The 25,839-nt window shown below is 41.0% G+C and overlaps 1 protein-coding gene across 2 annotated transcripts in view; it reads right to left on the reverse strand.

The window, feature by feature from the left end:
- The window catches only part of SULT4A1 (sulfotransferase family 4A member 1), a 32,480-nt gene extending 7,443 nt beyond the window's left edge, over positions 1–25,037 (reverse strand). For both annotated transcript variants that reach the window (XR_009957729.1, XM_062570755.1), the window contains exons 1-6: positions 24,817–25,037; positions 7,974–8,104; positions 6,453–6,533; positions 6,220–6,346; positions 2,803–2,897; positions 1,149–1,287 (exon numbers count right to left, since the gene is read on the reverse strand). Coding sequence is in view for 1 of the 2 variants with exons in the window: in XM_062570755.1 (XP_062426739.1) it covers positions 1,149–1,287; positions 2,803–2,897; positions 6,220–6,346; positions 6,453–6,533; positions 7,974–8,104; positions 24,817–24,985 (742 nt within the window). In the remaining variant the exon portion in view is untranslated. The remainder of the gene's footprint in view (positions 1–1,148; positions 1,288–2,802; positions 2,898–6,219; positions 6,347–6,452; positions 6,534–7,973; positions 8,105–24,816) is intronic.
- Between the last annotated feature and the right edge of the window lie 802 nt (positions 25,038–25,839).

Raw genomic sequence — 25,839 nt, forward strand, 5'->3', positions numbered from 1 at the left:
GAGGGGTGGAGAAGGAAGAGAAAATTCCATTTTTAAAGTCATTTTTTATCTGGATAAAGTATTTGTGAGGCTGACAGAGGAATTCTCCATCTAGCTCTTACACCTTCATTTTTAAAAAGAGCTGTTAAATGCTGTGAAGCAGTCTACGGAAAATAATTTGAGGGAGACTCACTGAGTTCATTCTGTTAGGCTTATCAGAAAGAAGACTGAGAAATGATCAGTTTTCTTACTGTTTTCAAAGCTGTTTTCCTTCAGAGTAGCACCTAGAACACCTACTGTGAAAAGGGATCGCTACAGTGGAGCGGCAGACCAGACAATTCCACTTCCTCATCGCACAAACCATGAGAACGTTCATGGGCAAAGCTGAGACCCAGCATTGCTTTAAAGAGAAGGATGTCATGTCGGCATGGTAGACAGCTTTCTGTAAGCATGCCATGGGAAAGTGAACGCAGATCCTTGAGTTTTGGAGACTGCAAAATGAGTTTCAGGTTAAGATCCTGAAGGTGGTTAGTTTCATCTTGGTGATGTCTCTCACCTCTTTCAGCCCATCAAAAGGCCATTCTGTTTCCTAGAGAAAGGCCTCACAAGAATAAACAGCGAGAAGCTAAACCTTGACAATTTTAAGTTAGAAATATGGCGCATATTTTAAACAACTGAAGAAAGCAATAAAAAGAAAAAGCTCATGAAAATTGCAAATTTTTGTCATTTGATGCCTTCAAATTAGTACTACCTGCTATTCTAGAAAATCTGATATAATGAAACACACAGGTTCAGGCCAGGATGAAGTGTATGAAATTCTGTGGGCTTTCACATGCCAGAAATCTGAAGGAGCCAACTAAATAGTTGAAGCAAGCCAAATCAGTTCAATCAGTTGACGTAAGCCAAAGATATCTCCTTTCTCTTATGAGGCAGGTTTGGGTGGTGCTGAATATGCACCATTGGTCTTGAATATTTCCATTCTTTTCTAGTCAGTTCTACCTTACTTTAAAACAAACAGGCCCCTAACATCGTATTGCACCAACAGTTTCCTCCTGTCATTTATACAGCAGTGTTTTACCAACATCTTAACACATCCCAGAGGTTACTAATCTGTCAGCTGCCTCCTGCAGCTTCCACAATAAGAGTTTTACTGTGGGTTTTAAACATACCCCTGCCAACGGGAAGTGCTTCTGCGTTACAGCACTGATCAATGAGTTGATGGCAGTGTTCCACCATGGATTCCAACTGTGTTTTGTCGTAAGAAACTCCTAAGAACCTCACCAGTTGCTCAACCATTGTTGCTAGGTCCTGTAAGAGAATGTTTAAAAATGAGTTTATTGTACAATATTTTAAATGAATTTATTTTTTAAATTAGATTAATTTTAAAATGAATAGCATTCTGCTGAAGATGAAAAATACAAATGCCTAAGTTGCAGAAACATCAGTATCCAAAACTTTTACCATCTTTCAAATTTGCTGAAAATAAACTCACACCTTCCAACTTATTTGGGGAAGGCAGACAGATGAGTGGAGAGCATAATCACGTAAGCTTGCTTCTTCAGATATTAGAGAATGGGGAACTGGAAAGTAATTGTGATGCTTCCCACTTCAGACAACATCACTCTTAACAGATCACTTTGGAATACCAGTGTATTTCAGGGGGAAAATAGGAATTATTTTCATTTTGGTCTGGATAAAATACATGACTACAACTGTCAGAACAGCTCTTCCTTCACTGTCAGTTTTTGGAAACATGTTCATGTAGATTGAAAGGAAAAGATAAGGTGAGGGGGTCTTTGAGAACATGCAGTCATTAATTTATGTATCTAGAACCCTAAAGAGGGTCCCTCAGAAAGGTATGAGCAAGACTTTTTCTGGGCAAGAAAAAAATGGCAATGTTTAAGAGGAAGAAAAAAAGTACTATGATGCTCCCAACTTTCAGCAGCATCATTCAGTAAACAGTTAAGAATACTTTGCTACTCAGAATAACGGCTATGAAATCATTGCTACAAAACTTTTAAATTATTCCTGATATGTTACACCCTCTTTTAGAATCACACTCTATCAGAAATACAATAAATGCAAATTACATTTTGCCCAGCTTTATTGAGTTCAAATTCAAATTGTAATTTACCCAACCATTGAGTTTTATTCTAATTTTGCTTTTCTGCGTGTTTAGACATAGGAGCAGGGTTTTTACTACATTTATATTAATTTTCCAACTGTTAGTCAAATCTGTGTTTTGAATACTTTCATTAATTCTCAAAAGTATATTACTGCAATGGGAAATGGATATCTACATAGTTTAAGTAGTATTTTAATAAATTTCTGATTCACAATAAAGTGGATTTATTAGCCAACATACTATAAGGACCCAAGAATTATGTTCCCCTTATGCCAAATTCTCATCTCTAATTGCTTGCAAGATTGGTTCAAGGACAACCAAATAATCAGAATAAATGCCAGATATGTAAGACAAAACACTTACGAGAATTTTTTCTTATTATTTGTGTAGTACACAGAGTGAAAGATTTCTTTTAAATAAATGCCCAAAGCTGAGTAGCAGGCACTCAGCAGTTACGCATCTCTCCCTTCTGTGCCAGTAGTTAAGTGCTTCTGGAATACAGGCAGATTCCTGAGTACATTACTGGGTTTTCAAAAGTGCTGGAAGTCCATGGAAGCTACTGGATGCCTGCACTTTATGAATGAGATCAAACATTGGGGAGGGCAAATATGGCACACGAACCCAATTTTTTACTTCATATATTTTAAATGCTATGACACGGAATTAAACAAAATACGTTTTTGCTAAATCTAACCTACCTTGTGCATATCTTCATACTTAAGGAAAAGTACATTGGCATCCATATGATGTTCCCAGAATTCTTGGACGTGTTCAAACCACGAACCATATCCTACTACAGATACAGAAGATATTATGGTTTACATGAGGAATATGAACACTTATTATCAATCCATCTTCAGAAAGGAACAAAAGAGAAAAATAAATTAACTGGAGTGGTTTATAGTCTGAAGTGAACTGTGTTTGGTTTTCCCCATTGCCACGCATATGAAGGAACTTACTTAGTTGAAAACCAGTAGAGTTTCTATCAATTTGGAATATTCAGAAGAACAAACTTATCCCTAATCAACTGAAAAAACACCATACTTCATGGTGGACCTCTTTGGAGCTCAGTATTAATAATGCTTCACTACTGAACATAGTTGAAGTCAACATAAAAATTGCAAAGATATCCTTGCAGAAGGCAAGTCATCAGTGACTCCAGCCTGTGTTGATTCCAGCAATTAACATTTACTGCAGCTTCCTTCAACTAGAAGCTAGATAGAGCATTAGTGGACAGATGGATAGAACATGCTCTATGATAGACAAAGAACTGCTAACAACCATTGTTCTTTCTTATTTAGACAACTATTGAGAAAACAGACCTATAAATACGCTTTGCTGTTATTTTCCGAAAACTAAAAATAAGTAAATTTTAAGTAGTACTGGTAGAATATACTGTATTAAATGTTTTACATGTATTACATATTTTGCCTCCTCTAAAAACTAGGTCTTTTCTCTTTTATTGCTATTTTCTGGACATGTCCATGAAGCTAGAAACATTCCCGTAGATATGCAAGAACACAATCTCAATTGCATTGTTAACCATTACCTCAATTACAGTATAGATACAGTACTATAAGTACAGTAGTATCTGTAGTACAGGTACAGTAAATCTGGGCTACAACCAGATGTCCATGATGGGTGTTGTCTGCCCCTGCAACATAGGGTACTGTGATAGGGCACTCGCCATGTACCACGTTGTGAGCAGGCCCAAGGTGCAGGGGTGCCAGTGATGAAGAGCCTATGCGTCCTACCTGCTGTGTACCACGAGCAGCTCCGACCTCAGTTCCCCACATCTCCTCTGTTGGGTTTGGGACTTAAAGATAGGCTGAGGTGCTGCCTGGGGAGGACTTCTGCCCCCAGCACTGTGCAAGCAGTGGTTACTGGAAGTCCTAGCACTGTCCCTTATAACTTTTTCTCCTGTATTTCCCACTTGTCTGATAAATGTCCACATTCACACTTATTTCAATCAATTTGTGTGGGTCTAGCAATGGTCAATGCTGTTTTTTTATCATTTAAGGAATATCTTTTGCTGTCAATATTACCAGAAAGACAACCCAAGGAGAAATGCATTCTGAATGTTCATTTGTTATCAGTGATGAGTTCCCTTAAAATATTTCAGATAATCAAAGCAGGAGCTAAGCAAGTGTGGCAAACAGGTTTTAATTCTTCCTCAATATGTTTTGCCACCGAATACTATCAAAAGATAGTATTGTGAAGTGAAGCAGCTAACAAAAATACTGAAGTGTTAGTTCTTTAATTTTGTATTTTGAAGCCACCTTTTTCCCTGGAAAAAGACTTTTATTTTGGTAAATGGTAATTCTTATTAGACAAAGAGGTCAGTTTTCATAGGAAAAGTTATACATTGTAGGTCATTTTTAAGTCAGCTGACTCATTTTCAATTTTTAATCAAGGTATGTGAAAAACTCCTTTTTATTTTTTCTGTTCCATATACTCCTAAAGAAAATCATGCCAGAAGCTTCACATTGGTCAAGCAAAAAAAAAAAAAAAAAAAAAAAAAAAAATCCCAATTGCTCTTAATGGTAGAGGGCAAGAATCCACAGAAGATTGCATTAGCAGAGTTTATCTACGTTTTACTTGAGAAATTCCCTTAACTTTAGAGGATAATGCCAAAGAATTAGCATATTCAAGACTAATCTCCTGCCCATCCAACTGTGTACTTTCAGACAACAGAGCTACATGCAATGGATTTGTTTCAAGATGGCCAGGTTTGAGGAGGGATAAAGAGAGTGGGATTGTGTCATTTGGGCTCAGTGCTTCTCCACCCAGCATTACTTCAACTTCTTAAGCAGGTTTTCTGCTCCCTGCATTGCTTCCATGAGATGCAAATGTTTAGCTAAATGATAAATTTATTGCATTATAAAACACTCCATTTGTACAATTATGGACACACAGAACATGTTGTAATGTTTTATTGACTCTGGGAGGCTGTGATAAATCAGCTACCTGCTACAAGATAAAGATTTCAATAACTCATAGTATGCTTATATGAGAGAATAAAGAACCTTCCTCCCAACACAGAAGGCCTTCTAATGCGTCTTTCTTGAGTCTACTCTTGAAGTCTCTGTTTGTGGGCTTTGGACAAGCTTCTTATTCTTAGGGAATGTGACAGAAAGTGCTGAAGTTGGGCTGGAATGGATGGACAGTATTCACCCTTTCTGCACACAACTGCAGAAGAAAATAGCAAGCATTTATAAAGCCTGTTTATTAACCACTGTGGGCTAGCTTTTACTTTTTTTCTCCCCTTCAGTATTACATAGTTCCTTTAGCATTAGTTTCTCCAAATTCCAGGTTGCAGGAAAATTTGCTGCACAGGATCTAGAGGAGATCCTGGTCTCAGAGCAGAGAACAAGGCTTCTGGCAAATTCTTATTGTCACATTAATGTATCATAGAGAAGATTTTTTAGAGAAACAAGCAGTAAAAAATTTGCTAGTAAACTTTTTCTCTTGCTGGCTAGAAAGTATAGCAATCCATTAGCAAAAGGCTGAGTGAGCAGCTGATGAATTGTTGTAATGCAGGTTGTTGTACTCTCGCTATAGTGGTGTATTTTCAGGAAGCAACAGCCTACAAGTTTGCCCAATTGCCTACTCACAGAGAGTGACAGCAATTACTGATAGCATGCAGATCAATTGTCACGTGAGTGACTAGTAACTTGTTAGGGACAAATCTTGAGTTTTAGGATGAAATAAAAACATTAAAAACAAATGCCCTGTGGAATGGAATGACTCCGAGGAGTGGCTAAGCACAATGAGCTCCTATGGAAATCAAGAGCTTCTGAGGACACTCAATACTTTCCACGTGGTACCTGGTATCTTGCAAACTGAACTTTAAAAGTAGACCAGAGTTTCTCTTGAGTGAAGTGAAACACCACTGAGCCCATGGGGTCAAATATTGTAAAGCAATTATTTACAAGGTATGGCCACAATTTGCACAGACAAATCTAAATCCTTGCAGCCCTGCATTTGTAGCAATCTCCTTGTTGTAAATGGAAAACAGAAATGCACTTTTATCCAGTTCATTTCTGCACTTGCAGAGAGAATGCACAGATGAAAATAAATGTGTAACAGCTTGTGCAGAGAGAACAGGTCCTTACACTTGTCATTCATAAACCTTCTGCAGAACTCCTGAAACGTTCCTCTATAGCTCATGGTCCTTAGGGAGCGGTGAAACTGGTAATAAGACACCACCAGGTCTTTGGGGTTGCGAGCCATGTATATTACCTATGAAAGGAGGGAAAATCATCTTACTGAAAGAATTTTTCCCTGTTCCCAAAGCATTTATACACCTGCTACTGATAAAATTAATCAAATGCAAATTCATTTTTACCTTAGAATTGCCGTTATGAAGGTCTGAAGGCAAAAACCGATATGGTAGGTGGCTTTTTATGAGGCGAGGAGATGTCAGTTCCTAAAATAAAACAGAAGGAGAAACATTTCTTACTGAGCATTAGGTGTTTGGCATGTTCAAGTTCTCCTGAACCATCACACTTGAAGTCCTTTATTGTACTGTGTCACATTCACAAATTCACTTCTTAAACTAATAAGGGTCTGAGACTAGGAATTTGGTCAGGAAGTTGCATCTGTTTCTTAAATACCAAAGGGATGGGTAATGTGAATGTGCAAAAATTGGTGTTTTTCCAACAGCTTCCATTTGAAAGACCTTTTCAGGAAGACAATGTAATTATCAAAAATTCTTAGCATCAGATTAACTTTGTTCCCAGTGATGCTCCCACTGAAATTTTCTGAAAAACCTCAGAAGCTCTGAATGTACAGAGATTCAGAAAACCCTATACTATATTTCTTCACTTTAAAATGTTAATCTTGCAATTTATTTTATCCTCAGATTTAGGCAAACCAATCCAAAGGTTCATCTGAGTGAGTACACAAACAATTTTCACAGAGTATTTTTTCATTGTAATTTTGCGAGACAATAATTGTCTTATGACACAAATAATCTTCCAGTAGTTAAAACTGCATAAATTGATACTGGATTAAGTTGCTAGCATATCATATAGATAACAATGTGTAATCTCAAACTAGCCCACTCACTATGCCACCACTTACTTGCATTAATGTAACACTGAGGGTCTCATTGCACTAGGTCTCACATAGATGAAAAACAGAAGCAATCTTTGACCCCCCAATACCCTCAGCCAATAGTAGGCTAACGCTGTTGTTGTGGTGGTGACTAGAACCACTTCAGATCTATCTATGCTGGCCTTAGCTACCTCAGTTCTCTAAGCCCTGTAGGTGTTGTAGGATGGAGCCCACTATTTTGCCTAATCATTCTAAGATAACGTTTCTATCAAAAGTAGCTATAGCGAAGACAGGATCACAGATACATGTCGTGTCGCTAGTGTCTCTGAACAGTGTGGAAGTCATTTCATGTAGAATATTCCGAACTCCTTAAACTACACTGGAGTCTGTAGATCCACAGATTCTGGGTCCATAAGGATCTGAATCTGTAAATTCAAAGAGTAGTGGCTCTATCGATTTCTGTATCTGAAGTTCCTGTTTTGCAAATTTAGAGAAGGGATCAAAGCAAACCTGTCTTATTTGGGCAGCTTCTACTTACATAAGCAAGGGAGGCTCGGGACTCTTTTGCTACAGAAATACATTGCCAAGACATTTAGGACATCAAGAAACATGTTTTAAAACATAACAGTGTACAATAAAGCTTAATAAAAGCAATTTTAAGGTAACCTAATAATATCCTGAATCATTCGAGCAAACTGAGCAAGTCCAGTGATGAAAAGGACAAGGACACAGGATGAGATGAACGGATAAATATGGAGCCTGGGAAAAAAGATACTCAAATGCTGAAAGACTTCTTTGAAATAAATTGTACCTTGATGATGTCCAGACCAGGCTGAGGGTACTCTAGGACTGGAAGTTGTTCATCTATATTCATTAGTCCAATCTCATCTGGATCAGCTCCCTGACTCACTAGATATACCACTTCCTGTAGCAAGCCTGTGCCTGCATAAACCAAACAATGAAAGAGAACAGATTGTATTATAGTCCTTATCTAAACAGAAGCATATGAAGGGAGACCCAGACATAGAAATAATGACAATTTTCAGGCTCAAGAGTCTGCTGTGAACTAAGTCCGTAACTACTGTGTTTACTATAGTATGTTGATTCCTTTTGTTTTATTTTAAACATGTTAAGATCTCCTTTCATTCAAAATATCCAAGACTTTTCTTCGGTAACACTTCAACTACAAGCATTTTTCTGTTTCCCAAGCCTTTCATCTATGAATTGGAATGCATTTTCCATACACCAAGTTTCTCACTATGGATGCTAGTTAGGTAAATGTTGTAATTTCCATTTTAGAAATAAAAAAAGCAAATCAGAGATCATCCAAGTTCACAGAATACATTAGTAGCAGTACTGGGAAACTGACACCATCTCCTCTATTCTCAATTGTAGGCAATTCTGCTGCTATGTAATGATTTGAGAATCTATTTATACTTCCACTTTATGGGTTGGATAAACCGCTGAATACATCAATGCATAGTGAGTCAGTCATAAGCTTAAGAGGCCCCAGTCATGTATCTCTGTCCAGTCTGAAGAAATTTACAAAGCAACCAATAGATATTTTACCTTAATGACTCTGCTTTGGGAAATTAGTAGGTATTCCAAAAGGAAGTCTGAACAGGACAATTATTGCAACTGACCTTACCTTCAGGCAGGTAGGAGGAGAAGGTAGGAAACCCTCAAAACAGGCAAACAAAGGTTCAGACACTACAGAAGGGCACTGGCTTTAGCTGAGGTGGAGGGTCAGAACGAGGGAAGGTAAAAATGAGCTAAGGACCACGGAAAGGACCCCATGGATGAAATGACAAATCATGTGGGGATGGGAAATCCTGGATACTATGACGGACTGACCACATTTTTAAAATTGTGAGCGGTGAGGAAGATGACAGAAGGATTTATCTCTCTCTTGCGTCACCTACAGTAATGAGCAATTGTTTCAGAATTCTTTATATAGGCCATGCCTACCTGCTTGAACAGTTCCATGTTCTTGGAAAGATTAGCTGCAAATTCAGAGATCATACCTTTTGGTCCTGTTATAACTTGAAAATTGGCCCTCAGTTAATTCACATTAATTAGCTACACACTAACTTAGACATATTTTATACATATTCTTGCATGTTGCTCCAACATAAAATTGCTGTATCGTTATTTAGAACTTCTTTAATCTGAGCTAAGAAGAGAAAAAAAGGCTGTTGTACTTTAGAGGCTGGTAAGAGATAATATAGTCTGGACGTAGTGTAAAGGATGCACCTCTCTGAGAATTGTTTTAGAGAATAACATTCCTGTTTCCTTTCCAATGCATGGGTGGGTAAATGAAAATGGTTTGGAAAAAAAACTTCTACATTATCATCACCCACAGAGACAGCTGTCACAGACTTAAATACAAACCAGCCCTTGAGGCTGTCCACTCTGCATTTTAAAGTCCAAGCATATATTTTATACATTAAAATTATCATACATATAGTAGCAGTCAGGATAAATCCTTATGACTCTATGAGCACAACTCTTGTTCTCATTAAAAATTTATTCTGACAGGAGACATTGCGGTTCTCTTTAATTTATTTCTGTATTTTCAATTCCGCTTGCAAAGAAAAATGCTATCACAGCAAGCTTATTCCATGAAAGGAAGAGGAGTAACTGTGTCCCCAACACCAACACATAGTCCTTTGTTGCTCAGCTACTCTCCGGGCAAAAGAAACCATCTTCATTGTGTCCCCAGGAATACAGGAGGGATGCTGGGGGTTGAGGCAGTACTGGCAGTGGGCTGAAATGTCACCAGTGCAGCATGTCCACAAAGTCACCAGATAACTAAAGAGTGAGAGCCAGGTGGTGTAGCCTTACTGAATTCAGACCCTAGGCCATGCACTTATCTTTCCATGTTGGCTATTAGATCCATGGAGCACTGCAGAGATAGGAGATGACACAGGAAATGGCCTTTGATCCATGTAGTCTGTAGGAGACACAGGGAAGCAGGCTTCTGATTCAGAAGGAAGTGGGCCTTTGGAAGCACAAAGGACTTACTGTTTTTATCTAAATATGCTTCCATCAGAAAAATTAAAATCTTTATCAAGTGTAGCTTCTTTAGAACAGTGCTTTAAACCTTTGAACCTCAGTGCTAATTATTCCATGCATATCGGCATGTACACACACACAAATTACACGTATTCCAGCATTCCATCTTATTCCAATTCATACAGCAAACAGTATTTCTGTGTGATACATGCTTTATAAAAGGAAAGACTGCAAATTGACAGTTTAAACTTCTGGTTTCTAGCCAGCCAGAAGGTTAGAATTTCTCCTGTCTATACATGCATGAGGATCACTGATCCTGAATTTTCCCACTCATGACCTTTCCAGTTTTGTCACCCAGTGTTTAGGGCCAATTTTCTTCTACATTAGCATTCAGTTACTCTTCTCAGGATTTTCAGGGTCTTAATGCAAATGAAAAATAGATGTTTAACTTTTGAGGGAACTCTGATTTTTTTTACTTCTTTAATCAATTACAATTTATCCCCCTCCTCACATCTCTAGAAACTTCATTTAAAAACAGTCATCAGCCTGATTTTCTCTGTGTTTTAAAGCCCCCCCCCCAGGTTATTTGATTAAAAAGAAAAAAACAGACAAAGCCTTTATAAATAATGAAATATATATAACCTCCTTACATCTCCATTAGTACTAAAAACAACTCAGATCTAAATTACATGTATAAACAAACCTGAATGTGCTTTCGGTTCACAAATGATGGCTTAACACAGCAATACAAATACCAGACTCAGATGCCAGGGCAGGTCCCTGAGAACATCAATTGGCAGGAAAGGCAAACAAATTGGGGAAACTGTATATAGGCATATGATAGAGGCCCAAGCCTAGACTGGGGTTAGGAGAGTTTATTAAATTAGCTACTGTGTGAGGTAAATGTGAGTCTTCTGGTGTGGTCCCTGATTCCCCATCTGGGAATCAGAAAGCATAGTCAGCAAACTGACCACTTGAACCAAGTGGCTTAAAATGATGTCTGCAGAGATGTGTGAGAACCACCATCTTATGGAGGGATGCGAGAGCAAATTGCTGAAACTGATATTTTTAAAGGAAGTGTGAAAATTGGGTGTCAGAGCTGAATTCAATCTCCTTTGATAGTCCCAATCTAGCACAAAACTTGGCGTAACTAAACGTCACATTTTGCATCACTTGTATTTTCCAACATCTTCACCCTATGTTTCTGAAAGCATGTGCATATACGTGCATGTTTCACTGGGGATGGTACAGAAAGAATAAACAGCCAAAAAAACCTGAAACACTGGATCAAGCTGTCAGTCTTTAGGCATGAGGCACCAAAGGCAATATTGGTAAGTACCCAGCAACCCACCCTTCTTTCTTCTAGCCACTGCTGACTGCAGATCCACATTTCATCCTGGAAGAAGACTGCTGGCCCTGCTAGATCCAAGGTCGTATGCCAAAGCAGATGTGGAATTTGTTTAGGTTTATCCAAATCAAATTAAAAGGAAGCCAGTGAGCATCTGGGGAACTTCAGTGCGCTTTATCTGAGAAATGCTCTTCCCTGACAAGCTCATTTGTTATGTCAACATAATGCTTCAAGAGAAAATAAAGTGTTCCAATTTATCACAGAACATCTGAAAAGAGACGGGATGGGAAACAGTACTGATAAGCCACTGCCAGAACTGGTTGGTTTTTAGGAGAGTCTTCTAAATTATCTGTGAACCTGCAATTCCATACTGCATGAGAGCATGTGCAAACAAGGCCCAGTCAGAGCAGTCTGAAAGTGTGCTGATTAGGCTGCGCTGTACTTTTCAGTGATACCTAATGATGTACCGGAATCAGGACTCACTGAGAACCCCTCCAGCCCACACAGAGGCCTACAGAAGCCCCTGCAATGAATAGTAACTTTTCATTTGCGCCCTTTTTCATAGCTAATATCTCAGCAATACTAGCAAAGCTAGTTCATGGGCATATTGCCTCTGCTTATCAGTAGGTGTAACTGCTCCAAGGGCAACCAGACAGCATAGGAAGACAGCCAATAATATTTCAAAATGCCTTACAGTTACTCCTTTTTATTACTTTTAACATGAAATTTAGTCTTTGTAGGAGAGATATTCTTTGATGCAGCTGTTCTCTGGCTCCTCTTAGCACTTTCTGACCATTAGCACATTTCCCCATGCAACCACTGAGTATCACAGATTTGTTCAAGGTGAAGTGGCAGCTATAAAGCAGGATGCTTCCTGCAAAACATTCCTTCTCTTCATTTTTTCTAATGCAGTTTATTTCAAGAGTTTTCTCCCCTGCATATCAGCTAACATAGGGCAAACCAACAGCTCAAGCATGTGAGGGTCTTTGATAGATTCCTTTTACTTACCCCCTTGTCTGGAAAGCCATCTGGAAAAACATAATAAAGGAATGCTAGTGTTAGTATTAAAAATTTTCTAGTACTCTCAATTAGTTGCACCTTATTTGATCTACCAATGCTTGATCAAGTTTCAGCTAATACAATGCAATGGACCCATTATGACTCATAATTTTTTTATAGCTTTGGTAGATATAAGTGCTCATTAAAAATCAGGGCTGCTAGAGCTGTCACAGATTAGCTTAGCAAGTGCTGTAAAGCAATTCCCCATATAGTTCTCCTAATTGCCTACAAACGCCTTCCGTTTTCACCAGTTTCAGTGTGTATTTGCAGGTAAGTATGACATTTTCATCTTCAGCCTACAATAGTGGAGGAAAAAATAGATTTTCCACTGAAGAAAAAAAAAAACCCAAACCTTAAAAATATTTCTTCTTCAACTCCATATGTTCTGTTTCACTTATATCTTGGAATTCCAATAGGCTTAAGAATAAAGATCTTTATTGTTATCAATGAGGGTTTTAATAATAAAGATAAGGCATACACCTTGACAGCATATTTCCCAATTCTTCTGTTACAATGTTCCTAGGTAAAACTTATGATTTAGAAGGCTAAATTGTATTGTTTTTCCATTATGAGTGCCCAATTAAATACATAATGGAGGGTCTGATTTTCAGAAAAGTCTAAGTATTCATCCTCTGAAATTTATGCCCTTTTTAAGGGGCCTAAATGCCTCTAAAATCAATAGTCACTTGCCAAGGAAGTCTATGGAACTTGAAGAAACTGAATCCAGATTTTCTGAAACTTACGGCAACAGCATAAGTAAGACCAGATTTAAAAGAAGAGTTAACTGCATGATTTCTGACAACACTCAGTAAGTACTGTCTTGGCTTTTTGGACTTACTAATCAGTTTATTTTTCATTTTCATAGAACTATTGTAACTATAGTAATACAGTATTCTAAAGCAGTGTTTTAATAAGCTGGTTACAAAACAGTGTTATTTTCAGCTAATGTATTAGTACTATTTTTAAAAAATGGCCTGAATGCTAATTCTCCTTTATGCTAAAATGCTAACTAGTCCATAGAGAATAGGATGGAAAGTGCAGAAATAGCCACAGTGCAGACACGGCGCTGACTGCAAAGGCTTTCACCACTTTCACACAGTAAGGCAGATTATGCAGTATGTCTCACACAGAACACCAACACAAGCAGCTCAGAGAAAAAGGCCTACTGAGACTTTTGTGCATGCTAGATCCCAAAGCTAGAGCAATACTAGTAAATAAAATACATCAGGGCCTGTTCTCTGGCCCTGAGGACATCGAGCACAGCAGAACCCATATCCCCTGAGATAAATTCCCCAAGCAAGACAGCTTCATCCATGCAGCTTCTTGGGAACAGTCCCTGGCTCTGGCTATCTCCTGCTCTGTGCTGAAAAGCCAGACCACAACTGTGTCTGGAATGTGCTAACAACAAAACAGCATCGATGATGGCGTGCCACTGCGTGATGAGCCTATGACTTAGTTAAGTTTATCAGTGTAGATATGGTGGTGTAGTTATCCAGATTGTCTACTTTGCCTTGTTTAGACTTTGGAAAAACATCAAAAAGGAAAAATAGTTTGAGTCACTTGCTCCCTGAACATTGAATCTAACCCGTAGATACACCAATCTGCCCCATCAGGCAGAGATTCACAAGGCAAAGGCCTCTTGCTGAGGAAAGCAAGAGATTCTATCCATCTTAAGTCACATCTTCACAGCCACTGGCTCTGCAGCAAGAACCAGGTAAATAATACTAATAGCCCTAAGAACTGTGACCAGGTCCCCAGATTACTCAAAATCTGGGGATTAAAATAACAGCACCCTAGTGTGTTTTTATTTGCCTTCTGATTCATGAGTCAGAAATTGTTTTCAATTTGTTTCCATGTTCATGGCCTTATCGTATCTAGGTCTCCCAGATTTTGTTACACATCCTTCACTGATAGAATAGGTTGGTATCTAATATTCAAAGGGAAAAGTATCTCACTCATGGACATTCCCTTTAAGCTTTAGCTGGGCTTGTAAAATACGTCCCTGTCTATGGATGCTCATCACACCTGTACCACATGTAACGACCAGTGGAGCGGTCTGTATGAAGTTGCCCCAAATCACTTAAGACTCAAGCAGCCAAATTAGCTTCAGAAGCTTGTATTTTTGGCATAAACTCACTTGGCAAATTTTGCCTGAGGCAAATTAAAAAGTCTTCGCACAAAATGCTCTGTGGGCAGTTCTGTAAGAACAGTGACAAATAGCAGGTAAAGAGCACTAGCAACTTTGCACCAGAACAGATACTTTTAAAAGAGGACATCTACTAGGACTTTTACATTATTTCAGTTGCCACTCTCCAAATGAAATGTTCTCCCAGAGCATAAGAGCACAACTCTTACGTTAAAACAAACAAACAAACAAAATGTATCATTTAATGAATACCCTATGTCAAGAATATGAAAACAGTAGATAAATGAATTAAAGCTTCAAGCTTGTTTGATGCCTTACCAACTATCTGATGGACAGAATTACGTCCCCTTTTACTTTTCCCACACTTTTTCAAAATTGACCCCATCTAAAGTCAGCCCAGTACATTCAGCTTTTATCTTCTCCTCCTGAGCTTTTCTCTTTCAGAGACACCCTTATGATCCAAATCAGAGACACCACCCCTATCATAACAATAATGTAAACATGCAGGATCATGCAGTCACATAAAAAGGCAGGCAAACTGGACAGTGATTTATGAACAAAAGAGTGCTTTTATTAACCAACATATGCTACAGGGCAGAATCTGTCTCAAACCTCTGAAAATTATCTGGCAAAGTTGGGCCTAAGTGTAAAATAATAATGGTAATTCCTCACAGTGGATATGTCAAAGGTGATAATACTAGATTTTCAAACCTCACCTCCTCACTGGAGCATACACAGGAAGGTACACACCTTTACTCCAGCTAACATCATCTGTATCCTGCCCCCTGCTTCCTCTGGAAGTCCCATTCCCATAGTCTTTTAGAGTCTATATCAAAAACATGCTCAAATTGTATCATATATTACCCCAGCAGGAGCTGAACTTCATCTCCAACACTATCTAAGCCCTCCCACTGTGCCTAATTCCCTTCCATTTTCATACAGGTGACACAACACTGTACCAAGGATAACAATGCAGAAAAGAACTTCGCTGTAATGACAAGTCATTATTTTTTAAAATCACCCTCAAGGACATCACTGTGTTAAAGGGAAGTGCTTAGTTATCTTCAGCACCACTGATTTCTAGAACAACTGCCTCCCTTTCTGTGTTTTGTTGTACAGAGTTGTAATATGGTCTGTGGCTAACTGCAGAGCCTTGTAACGAGCTCTGCTGATTGAAATGGCATCAGAAGGCAAGGAACAGTAGTGCATCCATATCAGAAACCTGTGCTGAGGCAGATCTCCTAGCCTTTGCTATGAACCTGCTCCTCTCCCCATATGCTAGGCATATTTTGAGGATACCTATCACTTCTGAAAGTGCCTTGCTTGACATTCAGACTTGCATAGTGATCCGAAACGGAATTCTATGCCCCAGTTTCAATCCCTGGCAAGAAAATTGTTAGGCAAAACCTGCCTACACATTAATGTGTGTTTGCATATATCTGGTGGTTAAATTGGAGAGCACTGCAGTTAAGATCCACATGTGCAAAAAAATGGAGAAGAAACATATTTGTGTTTTAGAAGTTCAAGAAACGTTGTCTACTTTCTATGCATGAAACCACATAACCTCTTTAGTCAGCTACTAGTTGTCTAAGATCAAAGAGTAAACTATTTTGCCTCCAACAGAAACCCCCTCAAGTTACGGCTATCCATCATAAGAGCTGTTCTATGCAGTATCAGCCTTTGCAAGGTACCTGTGCCCTCACTCACGTTTAGCACGCTATCATTCCATCTCTTGTCTGCTGAATTACAATTTTAGGCAAGCTACAAATATTTCTGTTGTTGCTTTTCAAAATTAGAAGTGGAAACAGATCCAGTTGGGAGTATGAAAGAGGATCTGCAAATCTGTATCACCGTGGGTTTTCTCAGAACTGCAGCAAAATCCTTGATGAGAGTACGCTATTTTTAATAGAAACCACTGGTGATTCAACAGCAGCACTGACACTGATCATTAATAATGTGCGCCTCAGCTATATATGCATACAGCAATCCAATTCTAGCAATGCCTGTAGCTGTTTTGTGCTATTCTGGCAGCTTTGAACAACAGTAAACAGGCTTTTAGCTAGATGGTTAGCCTAGGCTTATGGGCAACATAAACAGGACACTTGCATCAACAGGATACTGTCAAGTAGCCAATGTACTGACAAACCTGCACTGCTGCATGCATAGCCACTGTGTATCCACTGAACATGATTCTCATCTCACTGGCTTCATTCTTTTCTCATTTTGTTGGCTTAGACAAATTTATTACTCATGTACTTGGACACAGTGAAGGGCTTACCATTGTCTACATCCCATATGTTGATCTACACTGCCCAGAACTTGCAGCCTTATAAAGTATGATGGCCTTCACATCTTCAACTACAAATGGTGGGTGTTTAAGAGGACATGAGATCAGATCCCATTTTAAAAATTTTAGATGGACTTTGGCACTAGTGAGAAAAATCTCTCCTCAGCTGTTTCTCCAATGCTCTTCCTTTTCCTTTTTTCATCCTCCTCTATCTCAACTACTGCCTCAGGCTTACCTAGCTAAATCTCCTTTACACACCTTCAGCCCCCTGATATGCTTTCTTCCTGACGTTCCTCAGTACTCTGTCACTCCTCACACAAATGGCTTCCCCAGCCTGCAGACCTATTTAGCTAAAATGTTTAATAATTGAATGTTTCCTCCACTACACTGTCTTGTCTGCACACATGCAGCAAAACACTTCACTGCTACTGAATCTGCAGGTTACAAGATTAATACATGACATAAATTGATTTAATTTTTATTGTGGGGGTCCATAAAGGGCTTTGGTATACAGAACTATAAGTATTTCAGTTCTCATGCCATATCTCTCTGGATTCTCCAAAATGTTACAGAAAATCTGAACAGGGTCAAAGTGATGAGATGGGGACATTACATTTTCAGCCTTTTGTTGGTTGCTCCCACTCACTGAGTGGAAAAAAAAAAACCTTTCCTACATACTAGTATCACTACTTGCTCTACTTTAATACCTAGATGCTTAATTCAAATTCAGAGCCACAATCTGCTAAGTTTCTCTGCAAAAATATAAATGGCAGATGACACCTTCTGGCCCAGAGGATTTCTTGTCTTCATAAATAAAGTGCAAAAATACTAGAAGAGATGAAACACATCCTCATGACTCCAACAGGAAATGGAGACAGAGAGATTAACAGACTTATCCAAGGTCATAGACTCTCTAGCCAAGAAGTCAAATTACATGTCCAGTACCCCAAGGCTAGTATCCCTTCTGAAGCAGTATATATGGTACAAAGAGGGTAGATTTTTTTCTTCTCTGTGTAAGTTAAATGAATCCCTGCTGAAGTAAAAATGAGAAAAGTCTTCTTCTAATAAAATATTGCATAATGGGAATGAAGACTGGCATATGTTTCGTCTAATTAAAGTACAATGTTCAAGCATTTTGCTTCCTTTCATTAATATCTTCTGTATGAAAGATGAACATTAACGAGACTGGCTGTTGGCTTAGGGGTGATTTATGGCATTTTCTAATTCTTTAATCTTTGAGGTCATTATTGTTTAATCCAGTCAATAGTGATTTTGCATGTATCCAGAAAATACTTTTTAAACAGGGTAAAACCTTATTTCCTTTCTTTCCTAAGCCTGCTTTCAAAAGCAACTTGCTTGAGTTTCATACTACTTCAGAGTAGAAAAACAATTATGCTACATTTGCAAGAGACTCAACAAAACCTACTAGATAAGTGAAGACTTCTTAACTCTTCTGTACCACTTGTTCTCTCCTTCTCTAGTAACATCTCTTCATTGGTTTGATAAAAGGCTCAAAAGAGAGACACTGCTAGCTAGATAACAAAAACAAGTATTTCTTACCTACAGATTTTCCCTTCTTCATCTGCTTATTATTATTTCCTGCTTCAGGCACATAAGCACCAGTTCAATACCACTCCCTCTGAAATCAGTGGAACACACAAGTGGCAAACTTCCCACAGTCTTCAATTACTTATTATTTGATATTTTAATTTGTCTTTTCTTTGCCTTGTAATAATATTTAAGTTTCCAAGTCAGTAGCAGACTGCCTTTGGGCTATACATAAATAAAATAAAAGATAGTCCCATTTCAAAAAGGTTTTCAACACACAGGATTCCAAAGGCCTTGATCCACAAACACTCGTATACAAGCATTACTTTCTGCAGCAGAGTAGGCCTGTTGACTTAGAGTGACTTAGCGGAGCAGAGATATTTACTCTTCTGACTCCTGGAAGGAATGTGATGTTGGTCACCAAAAAATCAAGAGCATAAAATTGCATTCAAACTTGAGCCCTGCAAATCAATACCTATAATGACAGCTCACAAAACACATTTCCATCACCCAATTTGCTGTTCCATCGTTCTTTGCCTAAGAAATCCGTTCTTTTTGGCCAGTTGGTGTGAGAACTGATGTACATTCCTATTGCATTAAAGCTGTGTGATATCAGGGCTTTACAAATTGCTTAAGGTGGATAAACTGATTAAAGGTAAGTGCTACCATTCTGATTTCTAAGCCATTAACTATCACATTCATCCACATTCATGAAACTAACAGAGGCTTGGTATGTTTCCAGATATATGCATTTCCATGAGATAATACAACTTCACAAAGCAGAGGGCAAAGGAAAGGAATACTAAATGTACTCTGTGTTAAAAAAAATCTCTTGACTTTTTAAGGCAATCTCAAGATTTCTTGGGGCATGCTTCTAAGCTGGTAACACCTGAATTCACTTTTCAAATGAAACCTGGTTAAAATCAAGGCAACAATATCCTGCAAAAAGAAGAGGCCTTTATAAATCCCAGGTGGCAGCAGAATCTGACTATTTGGCAAGAGGAGAAAAAAATTATTAAAAATTATTACAAAATAATACCAATAAAACCTGTGGTGAGGGGGTTCCATATGGGAATTCTGGAAATTAAGGCCAATCAGCTAACTTAATACAATAACGTCCACATAGATGCTCTCACTCCCTGAGAGGCTTAGCTACAATGTGAGGCCACCTCAGTCTTGCCATTTCCAGGACAAACCACTGCAGCCTGCAGCTGGCTCACAGCACTGTGTCTGTCTGACTGCTCCCAGGTTAGAAACTTTCCCAGCTCGGGCACATCCCTGGGCAACCTTTCAGCCTGATTCTCCTCTCAGGTATCTCCGCACAAATCAGGACTGACTGTCAGCAGTGTTGGATTCACGTGAATCTGGGTAAGTGGGAAGAGAATCAGATTCCCTGTGCTTAGGCTTATTAGTCTCTCACACCATGCAGGGGCAACTGGCAAGGATTAGACAGTTAGGAAGCAAGCCAGGGCACAGAGAAAGTACAGCTTACAAAGCAGCAGCTGCAAATGCTGGGCAGGTAAGAGAGGAAAGAGATGCTGTATTTCCAAATATAATCACTGTAGCTCTGCGCAGACCTTTATCACCCACTCACTGATTGCTATGGTGGATAACTGTGGTAACTGCAGATGATATGTTAGTTGGTGAGTTAGATGTCTACCAACTGCAGGACACCCCTTCAAGCATAGTTCACATGTAGCCATGTACTATTAAGTCAAGCAGTAACTGACTAATAAGGGTATTACTCCACATAAGGCATAGTCATTGGTTTAATTCCACTGAAATCGTTAACATTAACAGAAGAACAATCTATCTCTTGGCACAGTGAACGGGAAAATACCATGAAAGAATTTGTTTATTCATTAATTCTGGAGTCTATAAAGAAACTGAATTTCCAAATTCAAAGTAGGGTACAAAAAAAGCCCAAGGTAACTAGAGGGTTCCAGGAAAGTTTTGACAGGCTGTACAATGTGTTTCCTGTGGAACACTGCATCCTAACCTCATCTGTGAAGCAATCTGTTGTGTGAGTTCCATTTATTTAATGCTATATAGAATGGTATTCCACATTACATTTGCAGCTACTGTAAATCTCAGCGGATCTTGTTCATCTATGCTACAAATAGAGTTATGTGAGAGATGAAACTTGTGACTTCGTTTCTCCAGTACAGCAGAAGCACACCTGATTTTACAGTATGTAGCATGACAGAAAGGTTTTCTGTAATTACAGTTCTAATATGTACTTACATATAATATGCACTCCCCCTTATTTACATATGCTTGTTTAAATGAGTCTGTTTTAAGCATAAGCTTCTCCTAGTGCAGCAGTTCCCAAAAGTTGTTATCATTGATTGGACACAGGTGTTAGGATTAATTAAAAATATAAAGAGTATCATTATTTAGGCATCCATCAGTGGAAATCACATTAAAGCAGAGTCATTTTCCATTAAGCTTATTACATTACTCCCAGTAAAGCCACTGGTGCATTCAATTTTCTACCATTACTGGACTAGCTTTTTCTTGGGTCACTCCCAATTCACTAATACATATAACCATTTCCAAGCATTATGTCCATCTCACATGTTTCAAACTATACCATCTACTTTTGCAAGGTATAATGTCTTCAAAATGGCGTATGTACTTCTTCAGTCACTAGGAATACTGAAGCAGCCTTGACACCCAGGAAACACGGGCCTGTAAGCCATTTGTGTATTTTCTTCACCAAATAAACCAACATATGGTCAACTACTACTGATGGAGCCTTCTGTTATTAGATTGTAGCACAGGGATCAGTAAGAGCTAGAAGCTCTGGCCTCTCACATCTAGCAGAAGGGCTTGTTTGTATATTTTTCCACAATCTGAGCAGATGGAAAGCTGGTGAAACACTGAACAAAACTGATTTTTGTAAAAATGACAGAAAGGTTTCCCCTTGAAACTATTCAAAAATGATGCATTTTTCTTTTTTCCTGATCTCCACTATCAAAAATATTGATTTTTTAAATTTCATCCCAATGTTTTCTGTTTAAAGACTCTCTCCCCAAAATTTCATTTTGTCTGCAAAATGCATTTTGTAAACCCACTTCACAATTACAGTAACTTTATGAAAATTCTGAGTATCTCCAGTTAAGAGCAAATCTTAATCAATGCTACTGAGAAAGAGGATGATGTAGCTTTGGTTAAAGTAATGGAGAGGAGCTTGGAGTTCTGGATTCAATTTCTGTGGACCTCGTGCATGACCTTGGCTAAATCACAGAATAACAGAATAGTTGAGATTGGAAGGGGCCTTTGGAGTTCATCTAGTCCAACCCCCCTGCTCAAGCTGGCTCACGTACAGCTTGTTAGACAGGATCATTTCCGGGTGGGTTTTGAAGATCTCCAGAGAAGGAGACTCCACAACCTCTCTGGTCCAGGGCTCTGTCACTCTCACAGTGAAGAAATTCCCCCTCATGTTCAGGTGGAACTTCCTGTGCTTCAATTTTTTGCCCATTGCCTCTTGCCCTGTCACATGGGACAACTGAAAAAAGTTTGTCCCCGTCCCCTTGACACCCTCCAATCAGGTACTTGTACACATTGATAAGATCCCCTCTCACTCTTCTCTTCCCCAGGCTAACCAGACCCAGCTCTCACAGCTGTTCCTCGTAGGGCAGATGCTCCAGCCCTCTGATCATCTTTGTAGCCCTACGCTGGACTCTCTCCAGTAGCTCCATGTCTCTCTTGTACTGGGCAGCCCAGAACTGGACACAGTACTTGAGATGTGGCCTCCCCAGGGCTGAGTAGAGGGGAAGGATCACCTCCCTCCACCTGATGGCAACAGTATTCCCAATGCACCCCAGGATACCATTGGCCTTCCTGGGCACAAGGGCGCACTGCTGGCTCATAGTCCGCTTGTCATCCACCAGCACTCCCAGGTCCTTCTCTGCAGAGCTGCTCCCCAGAAGGTCAGCCCCCAGCCTGTACTGGTGCATGGAGTTATTCCTCCCGAGGTGCAGTACTCTGCACTTGCCCTTGTTGAACCTCATGAGGTTCCTCTCTGCCCAGCTCTCCAGCCTGTCCAGGTCTTTCTGACTGGCAGCAGAGCCCTCAGGTGTATCAGCCACTCCTCCCAGTTCGGTATCATCAGCAAACTTGCTGAGGAGGCACTCTGTCCCTTCATCCAGGTCACTGATGAGTAAGTTGAACAGGATGGGACCCAGTACTGAGCCCTGGGGGACTCCACTAGCCATGGGCCTCCAACTAGAATCCGCACCACCCATGACAACCCTCTGAGCTCTGCCTTGGAATGGGAACCACATTTGGGCAGCCTAATTTCCACTGGTGTTCCTGCCCCAAATTGTCAGAGCCTTTGACAATTGATTCAGAAACCCTAAATAAGGCACTGAACTGTAAGCCATGCAGGGTCAGCCAACAGAAGAAGTTACTAGAGTCTCTAGAATTTATGCCACCTAAATGTGGTCTTTAATCTCTTGGGGCTTGCAGAGGTTGTTAGCGTGTTTCTATGAGGGAATGAGAGATTCCTCAGACCTGTCCTAAATGCCCTCTTGCTTGGCGAGTAAAATACACTGGTATCTATTCTGGTCCCAAGGCTGCCCCTCCCAGCTCATCTTCACAGCACTACTGTACCTTCAGTTTTGGTGTCTCAGTTCTCAGTCCTTCTTTTTCTTAGCTTTCACATTGCCTGATAGTAAACCCTGTTAGAGTAAGCTATGCCACTAACTATGTAAGTGGACAGAACCCTACTACTCTCAGTCGGAAGCCTGAGAGACCTAGTACAGTGCTGCTGTATTCATAAGATAATAGCAAATTAAATATGGCTATGCAAGCTGGCTTTCTATGGCCAATTGTATAGCCATGGAAACTAAGCTATTGACAGCTGACATACTGCATAGTTATTGCACCTGGCCACTGGAAACTGAGGTTAGCTGAGGATATTTAATGATCTGTAAATATGAAATTGGGGTGCTATACTAACTCATGAGCACTGTAAACGCAGATCTGCAATCCTGAAATCTTAATAAGATGAAATAATTAAGTAGTGTTCTTTCAGCTTCCTGCATGTTACAAATCTTTAAGAAGACAGTTTAAAAAGAGTAATAAAGATATAGCCGGCTGGTCTGAATGTTAGCATTTTGAGGGTCATCCATCTGTATGCATACTGTCCCTATTCTCTAATGTATGCATCTATCAAGCACTAGCCAATCTAACTGCATCATTAGTAATAAAGTATTAAAAAACACTGTAGAAATATTTTAAACTCCTTGAGAAATAAGATAGTAGGCATTGCATTGTGGGAGATGTGCATAATTTTGTGCTATCACACCAAGAAAAACTAGAAAGGCATTAGCCATACATACAATAAACAATGAAATGATAAGAGCTAGTCAGTAACCTATGATACTGAAACATCATTTTACAAGGGTACTGAGAGAGCAAACCTATGCAGTCTCTGTAAAATGGACTTTGAATTTTCTAGAAAGAGATCATCTTATTGCCAGGAAAAAAGTCATGCAAGAATGTGCTTTAAAAAAATAAAGAAAAAAAAGAAAAAGACTGTCCATCTCTGCTTCTGTTTTTACCAGGTGGGTTACGAAGCTACCATATTGTCTATTTATTTGCAGACAGCACTATATCCATGTTAATTCAGTTTAAACATTTTGCTAGGAACAGAAAGGGTAAGAAATCAAGAAATATGATATTAAAAGCACCGATATCCAGGTGATAGAGAGCAGCCAGAGGACGCGTTTCCTGACGAGATAAACACTTATACTGGAGAGGTTGCCGGTACTGAAAGCGAGCAGCCGGATGCACTTGGGGCACATGTCCCCCCGCAGCGACCAGCCTGGCCACCCCGGGGACGCAGCAGGGGCCACTGTGGGGCACACGGGAAACCTGCGTGTCACATCGGAAACCCTTGGGCATGTACGCCCGCTACGCCCCCGCTTTGCTAGAGCTCCCCCGCCTCGGGGCAACGCCGTCACCCCGCAGCAGGTCAGCCGGAGGCTGCGGGAGCACCGAGGACGGGCGACGTGCCGCGTCCGGCCTCCGCCGGTTTCTGAGCTCGGGCTGCCCCCATCCCGGGGGGCAGCTTTCCTCCTCCGCGCAGCGCCCCGAGGGCGGCCGCAGAGGCCTCTCCTTCCCCACCCCTCACCCCCCGCCGCCGCCGCCGCGGCCTCCCCGCGCGCCGCTGCCCAACGGCCGCCGCCGGGGGGGGGGGGGGAAGGGGGGGGAGGCGACCCCCGCCCAGCCCGCCCGCCTACCTGACTTGGGATAGGTGACGATCCAGACGTCGCTGTCCCTCACCGGGAAATTGGCGATCTCCTCCATCTTCCCCCTGCAGAAGGGCGGCAGCCGCACCCCATTGTACTCGAAGTACTTGCTCTCAAACTCCCCCGGCGTGCTGGGGGTCTCCGCCTCGCTCTCCGCCATCCTCTGCCCTGCTGCCGCTGCCGCTGCTGCTGCCGCTGCTGCTGCTGCTGCCGCCGCCGCGGGGAGCGGGGGGAGGTGGCAGGTGCGCGGGGCCCCGGGCGCTCCGGCGGGCGAGCGGCGGCGGCGGGCGCGGCAGCCCCTGCCCCCGGCACGCCCCACGCACGCACGGGGAGGGGGCGCGGGGGTGGCGGGGCCGGGCCGGCCGGCGGCGCATGGGCCCCGCGCGCGGTGATGTCATGCGCGGCAGCCGCAGCGCGCGGCGCCAACGGGCACTAACGGCCGGTGGCCGCGCGCTCTTCTCCTCAGTCCTCCTCCTCCTCCTCCTTCTCCCAGGGCAGGACGTCTCACGCGCCCTCTTCCTCCCCACCCCCCCCACCCCGAGGAGCCAGGGGTGAAGGATGGAGGGAGGACTTGTCTGCTCCGCTCTAGCCTCACAGCTCAGCGCACAGCACACAGCTTCGCGATGGCACGGGCCAGCTTCATGGCAGTGCCAAGGCTTCAGCGCGAGGAGCACGGATAGCAGGCGATGGAGGCGAAGAGGCGTGGGGCAGCGAACTGGCAGTCGGGTGCGCAGAGGACTCATTGCCACTCCTTGCACCGAGCCCTGTGCTAAGCACACTGTACTAGGAGGCACACGCTGCTTTTTGCATCTGCACAGACCCTGGAAAGAAATGACACCACTGCTGGCTCCTTTTACTGCTCAGGTTTAGTGCCATCCCTGCTGGAGTGTAATAAACCCTCATCGCAGTGCCCTCCTCACGATCCATGGGATGCCTCCTCTCTGTACCTGGTAGGGTTAAGAAATTTCATAACAGCATGAGGGCATTTTGCAGATTGGCTCAGGCCTGAGCGCC

The sequence above is a fragment of the Rhea pennata genome, chromosome 1 (genome assembly GCF_028389875.1).
Source record: "Rhea pennata isolate bPtePen1 chromosome 1, bPtePen1.pri, whole genome shotgun sequence".
Classification (NCBI taxonomy): Eukaryota; Metazoa; Chordata; class Aves; order Rheiformes; family Rheidae; genus Rhea; species Rhea pennata.